The 21637-nt window shown below is 41.8% G+C and overlaps 1 protein-coding gene across 1 annotated transcript in view; it reads left to right on the forward strand.

Moving 5' to 3' along the window:
- Positions 1–19693, forward strand: part of TNFRSF21 (TNF receptor superfamily member 21) — a 46075-nt gene extending 26382 nt beyond the window's left edge. Inside the window, exons 5-6 of the mRNA XM_014062507.2 lie at positions 16195–16414; positions 18520–19693. Coding sequence (XP_013917982.2) covers positions 16195–16414; positions 18520–18749 — 450 coding nt within the window. The 3' untranslated portion in view covers positions 18750–19693. The remainder of the gene's footprint in view (positions 1–16194; positions 16415–18519) is intronic.
- Positions 19694–21637: the final 1944 nt, after the last annotated feature.

The following is a 21637-nucleotide window of genomic DNA, read 5'->3' on the forward strand; positions in this document are numbered from 1 at the left end:
CTATTTCCTTTGTTGATGCAGCCTTGAAGTGTGTTGACTTTTTTGGCAGCTACAGCAACTGCTGGCTCATATTTAAGTGATTGTCCACTAGGACTCCAAGATCCCTCTCACAGTGACTTCCGGGGCGGGACCTTGCTAATGGCGGCAGCTTAACGAGCTGCCCCCGGGTTCCTGGCCGCGTTATCTGCCTAAATACCTGGTAGATAAACTCATTCTTCAGGCAAAGAAGAGTGAGAGAGAGATCCAGCTGGTAAGAGCTTTTCTTTGAAGTTTGCAGCTTTTTTTTTTTGCTGCGAATGGAAGGGGGGCCGACCGAAGGCTGAATCACATCTCCGCGCCAGAAACTTCAGCTGTAATCATTACGGCGCAAAGTAAGGAACCCCCGCTTAGGACAATTTTTGATATATTTATTTGAGATTAATACAAGCAGGGTCCGTACCCGAGAACCTTATCTGCCTTTTTTTTTAAAAAAAAAAGAAAGAGCTTTCTTTGTGCACTTGGTTTCTAAAAAAATAAGCTCCTAAAATGGCGGGTGCCACATTCCTAACTGTCTGCAAAGAAAAAGATCAAAGGAACAGCCAGATAGCATTCTTTTACTAACTAGTTTCGTTTCTCTGAAGAGTTCACAAGACTTTTTTCTTATCTACTTTTAAAAGCTTTAAAAGACTCCTTGTTAATATAGAGACATTCCAAACAGAGATGAATATGAATTATTTCGTTACATTGCTAATCTTTTGAAACCTGCTTTGTTACAATGCTCTTTTCTGAAACCTTTTGAAAAACCTCTAAGAACAAATAAAGGGGGGACTTAATATTTTCTTCCCTTGTAAGCTACACAACGGGCCAGCAGAGTTTGAATAATTGTTGAATAATTGTTTGAAGAAAAGATATAATGGCATCAAAATCAAATTCGGGGAGACCTCTTTTTAGGAGTACATCTCACGCACTTGGCACAAAGGAGAACTTGAAGCAGATTTTCTCAGAGGCTTTTAACCGTTTGGTGGAAAGACTGGGGTCCAACTTTGACTGGCAGATCGAAAAAATTTATCGCGCTAACTCTTGGGTCGCAAAACAGAGGCAACTCCCCCGAGATGTAATTATATATTTCACTACAAGAGAGTTTAGAAACATGATATTACAAGAGTCTTATAATACCAGGCTTCAAATTGGCGGACAGGACTTGATTGTTTTGAAAGAAATACCACCCCAAATGCTAAGAGCCAGGAGAGATTATGCTTTTCTAGTGGAAGAACTCAAAAACCATCAGATACAGTATAGATGGGATGTACCATTTGGTATCATAATTACATTTGATAAGCAAAAATATCGTCTCAACTCTGTATGGGAAGCCCGAGATTTTTATCACAAGACCCTGAAGGTGGGACACCCTGAATTATCTGGATCTGGAGAAAGACTACGAGAAGGACAAGATAAACAGCAAATCACACAACTACCAGACAAAAAGCACCATTTCCTCCTTCCGGAAGGGCAAGGGACTAGAGAACAAAGATCTAGCCGTATGACTACCAGACGAATGGGAAAACAAGGCATATTGCAACAACCTCAATAATCATCGGCCATTGATCAAGGAGTTATGGTCTGAACTCTTTACAGAGGAGAAAGAAAATATTTCACTATCTCAAACAGTTCAAGAACGATATAATTTGTCTGCAAGAAATTCATATCCAATCAACTGATCAAAAATATCTGTTCAACCTATCTATCTATCAAATATCTATCAACTTGGTCAATATTTTGTGACCTCTGCTACGGAAAAGAAAAATGGTATAGTTGTATACTGAAGAAAAGACATTAAAGTTGAGTTAATTGAAGCAGATCCCTTTGGAAGATATATCGCATCAGACCCAACTCTAGAAGGGAAAAAGACTTGATGGACAACTGTGAATTGAGAAATGTTTGGCGAGAAAGAAACGCAGAGGCATATGACTTCACCCCTTTTTCTGATGGACATCAATCCCTTTCAAGGATTGATTTTATACAAATCACTAATGATTTATTTTCTAGGGTGAAGAAGGCAAAGATTGCGGCGAGGGTCCTCTTGGATCATAACCCAGTCTGGACGGAATTGGGAAGGGTAGTGCAGGCAAGAAGGTCTTGGAGGTCGAATGAGAGTATATTTAGATATGAAAAGTATATTAATGATTGTAAAAAATTGCCATCTGAATACTTTGTTCTGAATACGAATAAGGGTATATTCATGGAATTTGTAGGGGATGTAAGTAAAGCATATATGAGAGGAGTACTGATGAATATTAACAAAATACATAGACATAAACAAGGGCAAAAACGAAAAGAATTGGAAGAGGAAATCAAAAGAAAAATTTGAAATGTATCTAAATGGTGTTATAGAAGGAAGGAGGTACAAAGGGGACAAAATTAAGGGTTTAGATATAGACAGATACTTAGATAAAGAGATAATACCCCTAGTTAGAGAAGAGTACAGGCAAAAGTTGAACCAACAAATAACTTCTGGGGAAAGCCTGCAGGTAATCAAACAACTAAGATTAGGAACAATGTAAACTGCTTAAAGTTTGTGTAATGGCAAGAAGCTGAGTTCAACGCAGAGATTTTACTTATTTTTTTCTCTTTCTTTTTTCTTTTTTCTCTCTTTTTTTAAAATTTCCTTGGCTTTAATATATCTTAGACTGTGTTTGATAAAAAGCTATACCGTGTACGGGCTCTGGGAAGTCGGGAGGGGGGGAAGGGAGGTGGGGTCATAGGGGGAGGGAGGGGGGAAATATAGTATGTGCCAGATTTTAAAGTAATATGATTGCACTTGTATACTGTTGCCTTTTTAATTCTAGTGTAAAAATAAGAAGCTGAATATATTGATAGATAGTAGAAATACACCGAAGGGAGGAGCAGAGGGAAAGAAGAAAGAGGGGTAGAGAGGGTGGGAGAGAGGATTGGAAGGAGGGCGAGATGGAAGGGAGGGAGTGTATTGGGAGAAAGGAGTGATAGAGGGGGAGGGGAAGTAGGAGAGGGGAATGTTGGAGGGGAGAAAGGAAAGTTGGAGGGGGGTGAAAGAAAGGGCGTATGGAGGGTTGAAGTGATATATTGGGTTTGTATTTTGGGGAGTATTTTTGACAAGGATGGCTGTGTTTATTGTTCAATGTTATATGGCCCCGGTCATGCACAGTATATATGTGACTGTATGAAATGAAAATGAAAATAAAATTATTTGGACAATAAGATCCCTCTCACAGTTACTACTATTGAGCCAGGTACCACCTATACTATGCCTGTGCATTTGGCTTTTCTTGCCTAAATGTAGAATCTTACTTATTTTACCATTGAATATCATTTTGTTAAATAGCGTCCAATGTTCAAGTTATCGGGGTTTTGCATAGATGTTAATGTGATTGGTAATTAATTAAATGAAATTTGGAATCAAAGTGAAATTTTGATTCTGAATTCATTGATTTTTTAAAGTAAGTGATAATACTTGTGTCAGGCTTTTAGAGAAGAAAGGTGGTTTTACATCCTGGACATTAGAAAGTAGCAAACTAGGTGTCAGATCCGTGAATCTGCCATTCTTGCGGGGGGGGGGGGCATACTCCCTTTAGACCTTTCTGCCCTTCTCCCCTATATATCCTATACCATGTAATTAATTGCTTTATAACTGCTGGCCTGGCTCCTAGAGGCCAGGCACTTTCTTACCTTTTAGGGAAAGGATAGGGAGGGAAAGCCATGTGGACTGCATCATTCAGGAAGCAAGCCTGAGAAAGATCTGTTTGAGATTTAATTAAGATCATCTCTATTCTTAGTACAAAATGAAGTAATACAAAAAACTGTTAAGGCACCACATCTGTGACCTTTTACATGCAAAATAGGTACTCACCTGATAAGCTATATTTTTTTATTTAAAACCTGAGGGAATGGATTGAATATCACATTTTCCTGCTGAATCCAGATTTCTGCACAATCCTTATATTAATATATTTTGCTACCTACTGTGTCCCACAGTGCAGACATAAATATTAGCAAGTCCTGTTTTTTTGCTTTCAAGTATTATGCTGCATGACCAACCTCCTGCTTTCAGCATGCAGGAGTGAGATCCATTGCATCTCCATTGGACTGGCATAGTTATCTGTAAACAAAAACTGCCATTTGTTCAACTATTCATTTTAAAAATGGAGTAAATCATACTTTGATATCCTTGCTTTTTAATAAGTCACAAATCAGACATCACAGAGACCTGTAAATCTGTTCAAAATTAGAACCCTTTAATCTTCTCCCCCTATATGTTGACAGGTAAGCAGCCTGTTCCCATGATAAATCAGAAGCATAAGAAAACCTCTTGCAGACCAGACCAAAGACCTACCATATTTCCCTGAAAATAAGGCATGGCCATTTTCTTTTGACCCCCGAAAAAGCACTTGGCCTTATTTTTGGGGAGGTCTTATTATTTTTGAGGTACAGGAAGAGGCGAGCCTGGTCACTTCATGGCTGCTGTTGTGTTGCAATATTTTCGGGGAGGGCTTTTTTGGGGGGGGGACTTATTTTAGTGCTTGCGCTCAAAAGCCCAATTGGGTTTATTATCCAGGGATGTCTTATTTTCAGGGAAACAGGGTAAGAAATCCATAATTCAATTCAATTCAATTCAATAATTCAGCATGAAATGAAATGAAATAAAAAGAGTGTAGTAACATTCTCCCACTGGAACTGAGAGGCATAATGGTTTCAGAGATAAACCTGATACCAGCTTTTTAGCGCATAAAAGTATCTTCCCAGGTCTGCTTATATTTCCTGAGTTATCACTCTCATGATACACATTTTGAAGATTCAGATACAGTAAAGCTGTTACTGTAATATCAATTTGGGATACTGGATAGGCTTTAATCATCTACATAGTTGGTCTGTGTCTTCTATCTGTCTCCCATCTCCTCCATTCAGGAGCAGATATTTAGGTTCCATGTCCTGTACAGAATGTCTGGGGGGGAAATGTAACCACGGAGCAGTAGTGGGTTTCAAATTTTTTAAGAATCTCTTTTGTAGGTGTGGTCTGCTTTGTGGGAGTGGCTCAGAGGTGGGTTCCTACCAGTTTGCACCTATTCGGTAGAACTGGTTCGTCAAATCTACCGAACCGGTTAGAAGAGGTTCCACCACTGGACCCGGAAAGCAGGCCACACCTACAGAAGAGGTTCCAAAAATTTTTGAAACCCACCACTGGTCCTTGGATATGATTATTCTACACTATCATGCTCATATTTATAAAACTCAGTGCCTCTATGAAAGGTAAAGATGACTACTGTGTTTGTGGTGCAATCAGAACATTGCGTGTGTTGAAGTTGTTTTAATGCAAACCAAAGATGCCTTTTAAAAAAACAAGTTTACATCATATTCTTATGCATGCCAGTGCTGTGTGTGAGGTAATTTAAGATGGTTCTGACAAGTGTCGTCGGCATCTTCATATCCGGTCATATGGGCAGCAAGCCACTCCCATCCGGTCACATGGGCGGCAAGCCATTCCCACAAAGGAGGCCACACCCACAGAGTAGGTTCAAACAATTTTTGAAACCCACCACTGGAGTGGCTTGCCGGCCATGTGACTGGGTGGGAGTGGCTTGCCGGCCATGTGACTGGGTAGGAGTGGCTTGCCGGCCATGTGACTGGGTGGGAGTGCCTTGCCAGCCATGTGACCGAGTGGGAGTGGTTTGGCAGTCATGTGCTGAACTACCTGTTCTTTGTTTTGTGTACACAAACATAAAGTACAATCGGTGCAACTGTTAACTCTTTATACTGTATATAATCTCTGAAAATGTAAAAGAGAGAAAACATAGGACTCCCCAGTCTGTCCCAACAGCATTTCAGCTTCTGCAACTTCCTCCCACCCTCAAAATCCAGGGCCAATAAGTTATATTCCAATCCTACACAACAGAAACAACCCCCCTCCAAACACACACACACACTGTTTCCATTTCTTTGAAGGATTTTTCAGCACCTGTCCCTGCATAAAGAGGCTCAAGGAAAGATAATCAATTTCTTTTTGGATTTGGAAGTACTTAGAAGTAGCAAAATTTCCCACTGCTTTCCAGTGTCTCAAAAGCCCATCATAAAGGCGAGAATCCATCTTTCTGCTTCTCAGTGCAGAAATTCCTAATATGTTCCAGTAGATTTCAGAAGCATCACTTGGAAGCAGAAACAGCCAATGTGGATCCTCAAGAGTAGTCACTGCTATATAAGATTTCTTTAGTGCTGTGAGCTATACAATTTAAAGTTTCTGCACATTGCTATCAAGCAATTTAAGCAGGAATATATCTCTGAGAGTAAACAGGTATTTTGCTTATGGCATTTGTACTTTACTGCAACAAGCAAGCACTCGCCCTCTAAATAAGTTAGATATTAAAACTTGATAAGTGTTCTTAACAAGAAATTCACAATGGTAGCATCACATTCCAAAAATACTTATGATATTTGCACAACCACCAGCTTTGCAGTTCTTGTCTTCTTAACTGATGGGAGACTGAAACCCAATAAATATATCCCCAATAAAAAAGAATAGTGTGTCAGCCAAATGGGAAAATCCAAAGAAAAAAATATTGGACTTCCTGCTAAGAAGTAACAATTTATATATAGTATGCACAATTCTTTTAGTTAAACTATTGCTGAACAATTTATAATAGTTGTGTCACAATATTATTCTAATTGCCACTACTACCCTACTTATATCTATTATATCTATTGCCACTACTACCCTACTTCCTAGGCGTTCATTAGTGTCTCCCCCCGCCAAGATTTAAGGGCATGTGAAATAGTTTTGATGAAAGTTGCATGATATGAAACTTATCTCCTTTGAAATAATGTTTGGTTTTAATTCTCCAATGAATCAAAAGGAACGTTTCACGCTTCCTTGTTACACAGCATTTGTTTTAGCTTTCCATAGCTCTCCCAAAAACCAACCAAGGAAGATAAAACCACATAAATCTAATGCTGTTGTGCATGGCTTTGCACTAAATTATCTGTACAGTAAGCCAAAAATAGTTTAAGATTATAATTAGCCCACCTGTTTTCCCCATTAACATGCAAATACATTTTTTCTTGTTCAGAGACTGCATGAGAGATTTCCCAGTCCTTGCAAAATATCACATTATGTCCACATAAGGGGAGCAGCAACTCCTCTGTGAATGGTGGGGGAGAGGGAGTTCAGCTTCTCTCCGCCATTTAAAGATTGCAGCAGGGAGAATCACAACTTTTTTCCTCTCCCTCCATTCACAGAGGAGCTGCGGCTCCCTTTATGCTCCCCCTGGCCCCCTCTCTCCCAGAGGTCAAAGCACCTGAAAGGGACAGGAAGGCTGCCACAGCTTCACTGCACCCGAGCAGATGGAGCGCCTGTGCGATCGGAGCAACCACGCTCCCTGCCGATGGGCAGGCAGTTGCAGGGGCTCCACCAGCTCAGGTGCAGCCAGACCAGAGAAGTTTCTCTTCTCAGAAATGTCTTCTCAGTGGAGCTGTGGCAGCCTGCCTGTCCCTTTCAGGTGCTTCGACCCCCGGGAGGGAGGGAGCCAGGGGGCCCCATAAAGGGAGCTGCAGCTCCTCTGTGAATGGGGGGGGGGAGTTTGGCTTCTCTCTGCCATTTAAAGGCTGCAGCAGGGAGAATCCTAACCTTTTTCCTCTCCCTCCATTCAGAACGGAACTGCTCCAGCCTCCCCCCCCACACATTGCCCAGTAACCCTAACCTTTACGCTCTTCTCCGCATTCTCCTCAGCTCCTCGCAACTGCAATAGATGCCTGGAAGTGGCTTTTGGGCCTCCTCTGAATTCCATCGGCCAGCCAGTGCCGGCTGGCAACTACAAGGAGGAGGGCCTTTTCAGTAGTTGCTCCGACCCTTTGGAACGAGCTCCCCGTGGAGATTCGTACTCTCACCACCGTCCAGGCCTTCCGCATAGCCCTTAAGACCTGGCTAGCCCGTCAGGCCTGGGGACAAAGATAGCCGCCCCTCCCGAATGATGAATGAATGTTGCTCATTATTTTACTTATATGTGTCTATGTCATTGTTTGTATTCCCCCTCCTGATTTTATGTGAGCCGCCCTGAGTCCCCTCAGGGAAAAGGGCGGCCTATAAATGTTAATAAAAATTCTAAATTCTAAATTCTAATGGGGCTTGGGTTTCCAGCCCAACAGCCCCTGCCGCTTCTGGACATCTATTGCAGTCGTGAGGAGCCGAGGAGAGTGTTAAGGTTCTCGGTACTCTGGGAAGCTGCAAAAGCAGCTGGGAGAGACACATGGCTTGGTTTAGCCTCCCTGGACATCGCAGCAGCAGCCCCAAGTGCGCCGATCTCGGCATTTTTTGCATCGGGGCATGCTGCAAGAGAGAGGGAGTGAAGACCTTTTCCGGCCGGCGCAAAGGACTTCCCCGGAGTTGCTTTGCTGAACACGGGCCCACATCTCCACCACCAGCAATCTGGAAAAGGTCTTCACTCGCTCTCTCTTGCAGCACGCCCTGATGGAAAAAATGCTGAGGCCGGCGCGGTTGGGGCTGCTGCTGCAACGTCCAGGGAGGCTAAACCAAGGTGTGCACCTCTCCCAGTTGCTTTCGTGGCTTTTCGGAGCACCAAGAACCTTCACGCTCTTCTCCACGCTATCCTCAGCTCCTTGCAACTGAATAGAAGTCCAGAAGCAGTGGGGGCTGTCGGGTTGGAAACCCAAGCCCCATTATCCCCAAAAGTTGCTTCTGGACATCTATTGCAGTCGCAAGGAGTGTGTGGAGAAGAGTGCAAAGCAGCGGAGGTAGGAAGTCAGCACTCCCGAGAACCTTCCTGCCTCTGCTGGCGCATTTCCTCCTCCTCCCTCCTCTTCCTCTTCACTCCCCAAAGGCTCTTCTCTGCCTTACCGGAGCTCAGCAGGAGCCGGGCACAAGTGATGGGAGGAAAACCACACCTTGGTAAACTTTGCCGGGAAGGGAGGTGGGGAACCAGTGGGGGGGGGGATAACGCCCTGGAATGCCCCCGTGCTTTGCTGGTGGCCATGCCTCCTAGGCAAGTTCAGGGAGGTCCTAGGAGGCCGGCTGCACCGCACAAGCTACCACCCACGAGCAGCGACGGAACGGGTGGGGGAAGTGAGCGAGGGGGCTGGGCAGGCGCTCCGTGACGAACCTCTTCTAACCGGTTCAGTAGATTTTTGGAACCTCTTCTACCAAAGAGGTTAGAACCGGCAGAAACCCACCTCTGCCACTGAGGCACCAAAATAAAATTTCGTATTGGAGTATCATGAAAGGTAGAGGTGTGGGCAGGATCCAATTGCATCACAGTGCAAGATCCACCCTTTTTGTATGTGCATATAATGTCACAGCACATACAGAAAATTGGCAATGTTTATATTGCCTTAATATGATACTACTTTTGTCATTTGCCCCTCTTGATCTGCATCCCACAGGTGCCATCAAGTAGTAGTGTTTTTGAGAACATTGTATTCATTGCAATATTTCAGTTTCCCAATCCATCACCATTAACTTTTTCTTCTTCTTCTGGTGAGTACTGTATATATGTTAACTTTGAATTATGCACATTCCAAACTTAATCTCTTTAAATTGCCTAAATGATTAAGTTAGAACTAGTTCTTATTGTACGCATACTGCTTTGAGTTGAGTTATAAATTAGCGATGATGACATTTGATGGAAGAACTGGAATACTTGTCACTGCCCTTAGTAGTTTGATGTACTTTTGAAATATTGTATTTGGTATTATTATTTCTCTTACATTATTTAATCAAATTTCAAATTTCAGAGTGACCAGTAGGGTCAACATTGAGGGCTTTTGAAGCTATAATCTAAATCAGCTATAGAGAAATATTTAAATTGCAAGATCATAATTTCATTCTTGATAATGATACTTTGGGAACCTTTGCTTCCTGTTGAAAGTAATGTAATGATAACCACATCAAACGCATGCATGATAACTTGGTTGTTTTCCGGTGCAACTTTTTGTGTTTTATTGGAGGCAGCTGTACATTAGCTCTGGTATTTAGAATTAGGTATTTTTTTAATGGTTGTTTCAAGGGAAGAACTACCAGTGTGCATCTATGGGTCCTGGGAAAGTGTCTTTTTATAAAGAGCTGGCAATGATTTAGCATAAATTATTGTCTAGAAGGAACAGCAACAGTTAGATGAGGTAGTTTGTGTGGGTTCATGGAAAGGTTTTATTAGTATTAATGGGAGTAATTGCTTTGAGTGTCTCTAAGTAATACTATCTGTTATCCTTTCTGTCCCTGCCCTTCCTCTTCTGGCCTCCCATGACCTCATAGAGCTTCCTCCTACCTCCACTCGTTGTCCTGTCTCAATCTCCGCCTTCATCTGATACCCATCTTCAGTCTTCCTGTACAGAATGTTTGTTGTTTTCTGAGTGGAAGAAGATTTTGATACTTTAGAATTGCTGCAGCTCTGTTTCTCTGCCCAGGGAAAAAAGGGCCTGACTTTCGAATCTAACAGTTTTTCTTTTTCTTTTTTTTAAAAAAAGAAAAAAATAAGATGCAACCCAGCCTGCTTAAGCTAGCAGGAATTGTTTTTCTTTCTCAATAAAATTGATGCTGATAATGAAACATTTATTGCTTTTGAATTTATCTCTGGGTTTCCAGTTTAGGTTTAGAATTTTGATTTGTTTTGTCATGTGATGAATGAGATATATATATATATATATATTTTGCAAGTTTATAGTACACAAAAGATCACAGATGATTCTGAGCTTAAATGTCTTTTTTGCCTTCACTTGTCAGGAATGCCATAGCTGAGAATATTGTATTGATCAAGAGAAAAATCAGAATAGAGCTGAAAGGGACCTTGCAGGTCTTCTAGTCCAGCCCCCTGCTCAAGCAGAACATCCTATACCATTTCAGACAAGTGACTTATCCAGTCTCTTCTTAAAAAACCCCAATGATGAAGTACCCACTTTTGAACTTCTGAAGGCAAGCTGCTTTACAGGTTAATTGTCCTCAGTGTTAGGAAGTTTCTCTTTAATTCCAGGTTGCTTCTCTCCTTGAATAGTTTCCATCCATTGTTTCTTGTCCTGACCTCTGATGTTTTGGAAAATAAAATGCCCCCTCCTCTTTGTGGCAGCCTCTCAAATAATGGAATACTGCTATCATGTCCCCTCAGTCCTTCTTTTCTCTGGATTAGCCAAACCCAATTCCTGCAACTTCACTCTGTCAATATTTTTTTGGATCCTAAGCTTGTCTTCTAGGTATTGGCTGCAAATTTGATGATTCTCTCCCCTTATCGAAGTCATTTATGAAGATATTGAAGAGAACTGGGTTGAATGCAGCCCTTCCTAAATTTTGGCAAACAGGATGAAAAGCAGCAAAAACTGGGTTAGCCTTGATCCTGTTCATGCCAATATTGTCTCCTTGCAGGAGTGTCAAACTCGATTTCATTGAGGGCCACATGAGGGTTGTGTTTGACCTCAGGGGCCGGGGTGGGCATGGTCAGTTTGATGTCACTTGTGTTGGGGGTGCCTGTGGTGGTCTGAGTGCTCGGCCAGCGAAAACGGGCTCCCGGTCTTCATTTTCAGCTACAACGGCCTCCTGCAGCCCTCTGACAATGAAAATGCAGCCAAAAATGGGGTCTGGGAGGGCTGTGCACAGCCCTCCTGAGCTTCATTTTTGCTGGCAGGGGCTTCACAGCCCAGTTGTTCGCTGTTTCTAGAGTGGCCTCGTGGGCCAGATCCAGGGGTGGGTTTCAACCAGTTCGCGGCGGTCCCCGCGAACCCATTGGTCGGCGAACCTGGAAGTAAGTAACTTCCGGGAACGGCGAAGGGCCCACCCGCCCGCCCGCGCTCCTTACCAATCTTTGAAGGCTTCTGCGCTTCCACGCAGGCGCATGGCACATACAGCGCCTGCGCGATTCTCCGCGAGCAGCTGGATGGCACATACAGCGTCTGCGCGAGTCTCCGCAAGCAGCTGGAGCATCACGCAGGCGCTAAGACGCATGCGTGAACTGCGCGCGTGCATGAGGACGCCGCCGGCCCCATTCCAACCGAACCGGTTGGAACGGGATTAGCAACCCACCCCTGGCCAGATCTAACTGCACCATGGGCCGGATCCGGTCCCTGGGCCTTGAGTTTGACACTCCTGGCTCTAGAGTCTAGACCAAGCCTCATATTGCAAATTAATAATAATAATAAAGCTGGAGAACTCTAGAGCCTGAAAAGAAGTTTCTCCTTGAAGATGGATAGAGTATTATGTCCTTCCAATGCTTTTTGTTGCATTCATTTTCATCTGGGGTGGTTCAGAAACAGTCTCATCCTAGGAAGAAAAAGAGTCACCATAGATATGGGGAACGCTTACTATAGGTGACAGAGAACCTAAATTTGCACATGGAACATTCCTGGGGAAAGGTTGCTCCCTATTTAGTACTACTTAATATTTAAGTACCTTTCCCCAAAGACCCTCTGAGTATCTGTTTACACGTAGATCTCTCTGTAAAATGGGGTTGAGAGAAGGCTAGATTTAGCTAGGTCTGTTCTCGAAAAAAAAGATACTCACAGGAAAATTACAATGAGGATAGAACTCTCCAAAAATAACATCAATATACTAGCAAAACAAGGGAGGGTCCTTCCCTTAGCAAGATTTCCCCTGCCATGACTAGTGGAGGAGGCTGTTCAACACTGTGTCATTGTTGCCAGAACGAATGGTAGAAAGGCAGAGAGGTAGATATGCATCAATTATGAAGAACTGCTCAAAAGATAAAGAAAACAGAATAAATTCCTTTGGCCCAGACCACTCATTGTGGTCATCTGCAGATAGGTAGAGTTTTAAACAAGACGAAGCCTTTCAGTCTAAAGTTCATTCCCTTACCACATTTTATTGTATTTGTAAACCAAGCTACTATTGTCTTATACAAGAACAAAAGATGCACAAGAAGTCCACCCCCAAAAGGACATCATGTGGTTATTAAACATCCCAGTTCAAACAGTTATTGTGCAATAAATCAGTTCTTGCTTTCCTGTTTTTGCATGTGGGAGATGCATGTGCTCTCTTGAGTTCATCTGAGTTTTCAGACATTCTTATATGAATGCTGCTTTGTGCAAATTGTGAATTGAATTAGATGGATGAAAGCTGTGTGTGTGTGTGTGTGTGTGTGTGTGTGTGTGTGTGTGTGTGTTCCCCCTTGCTTTCCTGAACCCTTGCCTCTCTTGCTTTCCCCTCCTCCTGCTGAAAACAAGGCACAGAGTGAATCAGCATCCTATTCTGACAGTCACAGGAGGATTGTTGGTTTAATAGCACGGAGCAATTTGGCCGATAGGAACAGAAGATTCCAAAGAGATTGTTGGATCTAAGCAACCTTTGAAGCTCCAGGAATGGCAAATCATTCGCAGCTCATATTTTGTTCCTCATTACCCCTGTGTTCTCCCTCTACGTATATAAAACATGGCATTCTTTGGTAGATAATATTTCTTTCAAAAGTCTGGTGAACAATTACATCAAACATTTGTTTGAGAGTGGATTTGTGAATGCCAGAGACTGCTTTTTCAGAGAGCTCTTTCAGTAATGTACTAGAATTCCATTGTCCTTTTATTATTATTCCTGTTATTCATGAGATGGCTTAAAATGTTTAAAAAAACAAAACAGAAAAAGTATTCTTTTCAGATACTTTTAGGACTTGTAGATTCCCCACTTCTCACTTTCAAATTTGGAAACGGATAAATGATATGTTTCAGTGGGGCAGACAGTATTTTCTGCAGTCCTAACTATTCACTGAAACCTGTACCTGTTGTGCTTGGTTGCTGTATCAAACCAGACAATTATAGAAAACAAATAAAAGATCATCAATAATTTCTGTGTAGAATAGCATCATCAGCTCCTGGGGCAATCTGATGGCAGGCCTGTTCCATCTCCTCTCCTTAGAACAGTGTTTCTCAACCTTGGCGACTTTAAGTCCCGTGGACTTCAACTCCCAGAAACCCCCAGCCAGCTATGCTGGCTGGGGGATTCTGGGAGTTAAAGTCCACGGGACTTAAAGTCGCCAAGGTTGAGAAACACTGCCTTAGAAAGTATCTTACACCTTTTCTCTTTGTGTGCATGTGCATATTCATGCTTTCACCATCCCTCAGTTGATGAAAAGCCCATTCCAGAGAGCAGGAGGGCCTTCCTTCTGCAGCAACACGTGAAAAATTAGGAAAGGGGGTGGGGTAAATGTGCGGATGGGAAATGGTCATCTTAAAGCAGCCACTCGCTATTTTAACTGTGGGTATTTATTAATGATAATTGAGCCCAAATGAACCATGCTAAGTGTTTCAGGATACTTAGCACTGTGAATAATCATAAAAATAGGCAGAAAACTGTAATGCAATGGCTTGTTTAACTATTTGCTCAATAGAATGTTGTGTAAAGATATTGGTGGACTGGAATTAATTAGTACAACCCATTTCTGTCTACTCCCTGTTTATGAACTATTTGAAAGAAAGGGGGGGGCATTTAATTTCTAAAAAAAAATAAAATTGAGGGATTTGGCCTTAAGAGAACAGTCTTGCTTGTTGTGTGATATATGAGCTGACATAACCCTCAACCTGGCTTTTGCCGGTTCCACCACAAATCCGCAGTAGACTAAAGCGTGCTCGACGAAAGCGCGTACATGACGTCATCACAGCGCGACAAAAACGGCACGCTGTGAGCGGTAAATTTAAAATTAACGTGAAAACCTTACCCTAACCCCCCCAAACCTAACCCTAAACCTAACCCTAAGCCTAACCCTTAACCTAACCCTAACCCTAACCCTTACCTTTATGTGAATTGGCTTGCTTTAATTTAATTTTAATTTTAATTTAATTTATTTTTAATTTTATTTGTCGCGCTGCTGATGACGTCACGTACGCGCTTTGATCGGGCGCGCTTTAGTGGACCGTGGTTTTGACGGGTCACGGCTTTTGCCATTGTGTCTGGAAAGGACTCCCAGGGCCTCAAAATAGGGAGCAATCTGAGGCTGTTTTTAATTTTGATCAGACATGGTATTTTTCAGACTTCAATGGTGTGAAGTTTCTTCTCTTTCAAATAAAGCAATTTAGAAAAGAGAAGATGGTGATAATAAATGGGAAGTTGTTATGACCCATTTATGGACTTGGGCCAAAAGCATGCTTAGGTTGCCCCTTTTGGGATCATTGGCAAAACAGCTGCCTGGAGGCAAAGCAGCATCTTCCACCAGACAGAAAGAGATCTAGATGCATGGCAGAACCTGGTGCTGCAGAGAGATGCCATCGGGCTGTCTTCTCTCTCCAGTAGATTTAGTGCAGGAGTTCAATCAGTTGTCTAACTGTACATATTTGAGGAAGTATAGAATGTAGTAGACAGGAATTCAGAATAAGTACTTTCACCTATTTTTGTAAATAGTAAAATAATGATTATGTAAAGACTTTAGTGAAATTTAACTGTGTATATTGTAGTTTTGCCTGTACTCACAAAATCAAGTCAGTCGATAAAATCTTAGGAGCAACTTTGTCAAAATCTAAATAAGAACATAAGACATTTTATTGGTCCAGATCAAAGGTCTCTTTATTTGTCCAGACAAAAGCATTCTGCTTCATTTGTGGCAACCTACTTGCTACTGTGATCCCATAAATTGGGTATGAGAGCAGTAACTTCTTTAGTTTTCCAGCAATTGACAAAGAGAGGCCTATTGTCTCTAGTACTAGATACCATAGCTACCAGCTTTGTTTATTTGTTAAAGTTATATTCCTCCTCTTTACTAGAGGTCATGATAGTTTACTTTCCATTTGAAATGGGTTGGGTTGAAAATGATTGGTCAGAATCACCCAGGGGATTTCCATAGCTACAGGGAGACTTAAACCAGGTCTCCACAGTCCAACAACTTAACTACTACATCACACTGTCTTTCCTTATCTAACTATGGATTTATTTACTCTCCCTTCAAAGTTTTTCAGGCAGTGTCTATCACTACATTTTTTAGGAATAAATTTCAAATTTTTATAGCATGATCTATGGAGCAGTACTTCTTTTGTCTGTCCATAATTTTAATTTCATAAATTTCAAACCATTCAGCTTTACTGTTTTTAGACCTGTCCGTTGGAATAGTGAAAAGAGAAATTTATTGGCCTGGAAAAACCATCCTGTTGTCATCTTCATACCTTTCTGAAGGGAACTGTATGTCCTAGTGGAAGTGGATTGCCCAACTTGTCTCAGAACACTAGTATGTAATTTTTTTTTCATATTATGTCTTCCTGTTGCAGCTTGAAGCTGACAAGTTGATTCTTCCGGTAAATTCTGGACCACTCAGCCCAACTCCCAGCCCAACTCCAAAGTCAGAGGCAACCATAATTCCTGTGGAACCATCTCCCTTGGAAAAGAACAAGTGCTTCTTTGTGGATGAGTCCGAACCTCTTCTTCGCTGCGATTCCACCTCTAGTGGTTCTTCTGCTCTTAGCCGAACAGGCTCTTTTATTACCAAAGGTACTGAAGACCTCAGTTGTTCACAGGGCCATTGTTTAATTTCATTCAGAATGAGATGTTTAAGGAACAGATGGGAAATATTCAGAATGCAGACTTCAGGTTTGTCCTGAAAACATATTTCAAAAACGTAGACTCCACATATGGCCAAATATTTAGAAATTGATTGTGGCTTAATACCATATGATGCCCAAGTCTGCTTAGTATCATTAATACAAATAGAGTTTGTATATTTTGTCACAATATAAAAAGATGTGGAGACTCCAGAAAGAGTGTAAAGAAGAGCAACAAAGGGGACTGGAGGCTAAAACATATGAAGAACAGTTACAGAAATTAGATATGTCTAGTCTACTGAAAAGAAGGACTAGGGGTAAAATGATAGCTGTCTTCCAATAGCTAAGGGTCTGTCACAAAGAAGACAGGGTCAACCTATTCTCCAAAACACCTAAAGGCAGGATTATAAGTAATGGATGGAAACTAATCAAGGAGAGAATCAACCTAGAACTAAGAAGAAATTTCTTGACATAACACTTAGTGGAATGGCTTGGCTTCAGTAGATATGGGTGCTCCATCACTGGAGGTTTTTAAGAAGAGATTGAACAGCCATTTGTCTGAAATGGTATAGGGTCTCCTGCTTGGGCAGGGAGTTGGATTAGAAGACCTCCAAGGTCCCTTCCAACTCTGTTGTTCTGTAGTTCCATGACTTCTTCAACAATCCCTTATTTAAAAACTTGGTTTAGTATTATAGATGGTCCTCACTTAACAATGGTAATTGGGACCAGGAACTCCTTCACTAAGAGACATAGTTGCATAACTTGACATACATGACCATGGAGTTGACAACTGCAGCTGTCCCAGTTGCTGTCATTAGCCAAATCCCATGTGACTGCAGCATCTCCCATGGCCATATCATTGCCTTTTGTAATATCCTACTGGCTCACCCATTGATTTAGCTTGTCAGACACCAGTAGTGAAGATCGCAAAGGTGACCAGTAGTGATCACATAACTGTGGGACGCTGCAACTGTTGTAACTGCAAGCTGGTTGCTTAGTGTTCAAATTGTGATCCTCCAACTGAGGGAACAGTCATAAATAAAACAGTGCCATTGTAATTTTGAATGGTTCTGGATGAATGGTTATTCCACAAGGAGTGCCTGCATGCACTAACTTAGCCATTGTGCTCTTATTTTCGAGTGATACTGATCACACTTAGGTCATTTAAGGAAATCAGTTGTATCTGAAACTTCTGAGCCCAACTCATCTATTATAGTACAACTGGTTCTTTCTGGCTTAAAACTATACTAGAAGGAGAAATGGCGGCTGTTACTGCTGATTTGGCAACCATACATGCACTGTGTAAACATAATCATCATTCACCTGCTGTGTAAGTTTGAGGATCAAGTCATATTGTGCTTGGATCACAATGGTGTAGGGTATTACTACTTTGCCTCTGGGCAACATAGCCCAAGCAGTAAAAAAATAAACTGCAGTTTATTCTATGACAAAAGTAAAACAGCAGAGTAAAAAAAAAAAACAGCTTTTGAATATAGAGGAAAGGAGACTTCAGTGACCCAGATTCTCTCATTTCATTACTCCATATTTAGGCTTTCTTCTGTTAAGACAGCTGGGCACACAGGAGCTTATGAGATGGTAGTCTCATGATGAATTGAGAGCCATTGATCCACTCTCCCTCTGATTCTGGGCAGCTTGCAAAAACATCACAAAGATAATAATTCTACTAAAAGCAATAAAATAAATATAAAAGACACAGATAAAGATTTTATGCTGAAAAAGGTGGGTGGGTGAGTGAGTTGTTGTTGTTGTTCAACCCTGGTGACAGTTTGTTCCATAATGCAGATCCTGCCTTGGAGCAACTAGTGTTAATTAATGATGTTTTTGTGGCAGGACCTGCCCCCCAATTTCCCCCCCCCCCATTGATGGTCTTAGATTGTGGCTGGGACTATGGAAACAGGCCAGTCTGAATTCAGCATCTGAGCGAGAAAGCAGCACTGAAGAGACTGCCAAGCCTAGTGAATGGTAACACAGCCTGGGGCAATTCACTCCTTGCAAGTCTGTGATTAATAGCCCATTTATCTTCTCTCTTGTTAGAAAAGAAAGACACGGTGCTGCGCCAGGTGCGCCTGGACCCTTGTGACCTGCAGCCCATCTTTGACGACATGCTTCACCTTCTAAACCCGGAAGAACTGCATGCTATTGAGGAGATTCCACAGGCAGAGGACAAGCTGGATAGGCTTTTTGAAATTGCCGGTGTCAAAAGCCAGGAAGCGAGCCAGACTCTACTGGATTCAGTTTATAGCCACCTGCCTGATCTGCTTTAGACGTGGGCCACCAGAGGCCCCTTGCACCTACACAGTGGCTGCTGCTTGTATGCGCTTGGCACATGTTAAAGATAAGACATGGGCAGGATATTTTGTAGAAGTCGTGGCCAGTATTTTCTTCTTAAGTTTTCTTTTTTTTTTCTTTTGTCTTCTGAGAGTAGTTTGCTCTCATCTTTATGGTTTGAATTAAAAAATATTGTTTTCCCCTCTTCTATTACAACATTTTAACTTTTCATTCAAAGTTGTAATTTTAGCCACTTAAAAACTATGGATTAATACATTCATAATTTACTCTTTGGATTCGGACTTGCATTTTAAATCTTTTAACTTTTCAGGAGCCTTTTGGATTTTTCTTTAATTCCACTTTGATTTTTCTTGCCCTCTCATTACCGATATTTTGAATTCTTCTTCTCTGCTCTTTTCATGGTTAGCTAGATCTGCTTTTCCTCAAGATGACTTTAAGAAAAACTACTGCTGAATGATGCACATTCACTGATATTTTACTAGCACAGCTATTTATTGTATGGTTTTCACATGGACAAACAGATAACGATAAGTGACTTGTGCTTCTCTGGAACTAGAATGCTGAAACATTTCAACTGTAACTTCTTCAGCCTTCCAGACAATGAGACCTTGGCCTGCAGCTGAATGTAATTCTGTTTGCTTGACTTAAGGGAAAGATGTTGCCTTGCCCCTGTAGGATCTCAGCAGGCTTGATCACTTGGGAGTAGCACCTAGAGCTGGACTCTGGAAAGTAAAGGAGAACCCTGGTGGTGCCACATTTCTCATTCTATAAGATTTATTGATATGTGCTTCAAAATTGTCCTTTTGTGGGTTTTTATACAGATGTGGCCAATAAGTATATTTCAAAGCCTTCATGTGGTCTTTGAAATCCTTCCCCATCCCCACTTCACTTTTTATTAAAAATGCTGCATTGTGAAAAATCATGCCTCTGCTATATTTGCATCTATTGTGCTCCAGGAATAAATCATCTACAATCATGCTTATTTAAGGAGACATATTGCAAGGTGATGAGAGGTGATTGGAAGGAGCGCATTTTTTTTGGATGGGGGGGAAGACCATTGCCTTCTGGTGTACTAATTTATTAATAAATACTAGGTGTTTGCTATGTGATAATGTTTCTGTTTATCCTCCGTAACTAGTTGGGGACTTTAAAAGCAGTTCTTACTGTCAGGCAGGCGTTTAAATGAAATCGTACCCTGAGCTCAAGTAAGGAAGGAGCAGTTATAAAGATGGGAATGATGATCATGGACTATCAAATCTGATGCACCGATTTGATGTGATGAAAGCATCAGGCAAAAACTCTGAGACCATGGGTTCTAGTCCTGCCTCAGGCACAGAGGTGGCTGGGATGACCTGGCCTGACACTCTTCCGCTTATCTTGGAAGAAGATAAGGCCAAGCCCACTTCTAGAATCTTGCCAAAAAACCTGCAGGGACTAATCCATGAAGTTGCCAGGAGTCAACTCTGACTTAAAAGTACCCCTCCTCCTCCACCATCACAACCATAAGAGAGAGAGGGAGGGAGAGAGGGAGGGATGGGGAGAGAGAGAGAGACAGAGAGAGAGAGAGACAGAGAGAATAATGGAAGCTCATACTGCTACTCACCTTGAGTCAAAAGGCTCACTGTTTTTAACTCCTTTAGACATACTGGCTGCACTTTCACTGTGGACTCCTACATAAGAACTTAATACAGGCATTCAAGTAGTTCAGATTTTTTTAAAAAACGAGCACATTTCTCATGTGGTCTTTTGCATTTGCTGAATGTACAATTAAACTGACTTCACAGAGGAGGAGAATTGCAAATTAGTTTACCATGTGTTGCAACCCTCGATTTGGCACAAAGGGCAGAGTCAGTACAGTTGGTAGGCATGCAGTTGAATAGTCTCAGCCCTGTAGCCTGTAGCTGAGTAACAATGATTAAGGGGCAATGTTCTTGGCATACTCTGTTTGCATTCAGGGCCTTTTGGTAGAAAACATAACTTTCACTGCTTCTTGTAAAATAATAGCATTCCTTGATTCATCCAGACATACAGCTTACGGTAAGCAGGTTTTAAATCTCTTCTGGTAGAGCCAGGCATGCAGTTTAGGGTTGCAAGTTGTTTTATTGCTTGGAGGATTAGAGTCTGTCTTGCACCTTGAGTAACGCTTACTCTGCCCATTTGGCTGGCTGAGGCTCTCTTTCAGCAACTTCTCAGACTCAAACCTTTGTAAGGGATTCTCAGAAGTAAGGGAGCTGCAGTTAATCTACCTCCGATGTAGACTCATTAGGGTGAGTCTTAAATCATCAGAGAAGGGAGATTAGTGAGACCTTTAGTGCTAAAGGCTGCCGCAGCACTAAAATTACAAAACCAAAAAAATGGGAGCATGTGGGTTATCTTTGTGTGCTCACATAGCAGCTGTCTGTAACTCCTTAAAGCAACTGCAGAAGGATCCTGGTTTGGGGGGGGGTGTATAGTGTTTCTTCTGTAATGAAGCAACTTTTTTGCTTTCAGATCCAAAGTGCTGCACTGCCTTTATACTTTAAAGTCTCAATCTTTTTTCTTCCTAGGGTTGTCCTGCAATCTGTATGAGATTCAGTCTATTGGCAGGAGGACCTGTTGGATTGTACCCCTGTTCTACTCACTAAAAAGTTAATCATGCTTTTTACAGTTTGAATCTGCATCTAATTGACAGGCAGCTAAAAGAAGAAAAGTTAGAGTGATCAGAATTAAGACCTAATCTCTAGAAGCCAGCAAAGGGATGAGCATGTTCCTTTTCAGAAACAAATTTTACTAGAACTTGAAAATTTATCACTGTTCACTCATTTTTATAAATTCATTCATTCTCAAATTCATTTACAGGAGGCGAGACACTGCCAGTTAATTT

This window comes from Thamnophis sirtalis, unplaced genomic scaffold (genome assembly GCF_051295495.1).
Source record: "Thamnophis sirtalis isolate CommonGarterSnake01/CBP01778 unplaced genomic scaffold, rThaSir2_p1.2 scaffold_5, whole genome shotgun sequence".
Classification (NCBI taxonomy): domain Eukaryota; kingdom Metazoa; phylum Chordata; class Lepidosauria; order Squamata; family Natricidae; genus Thamnophis; species Thamnophis sirtalis.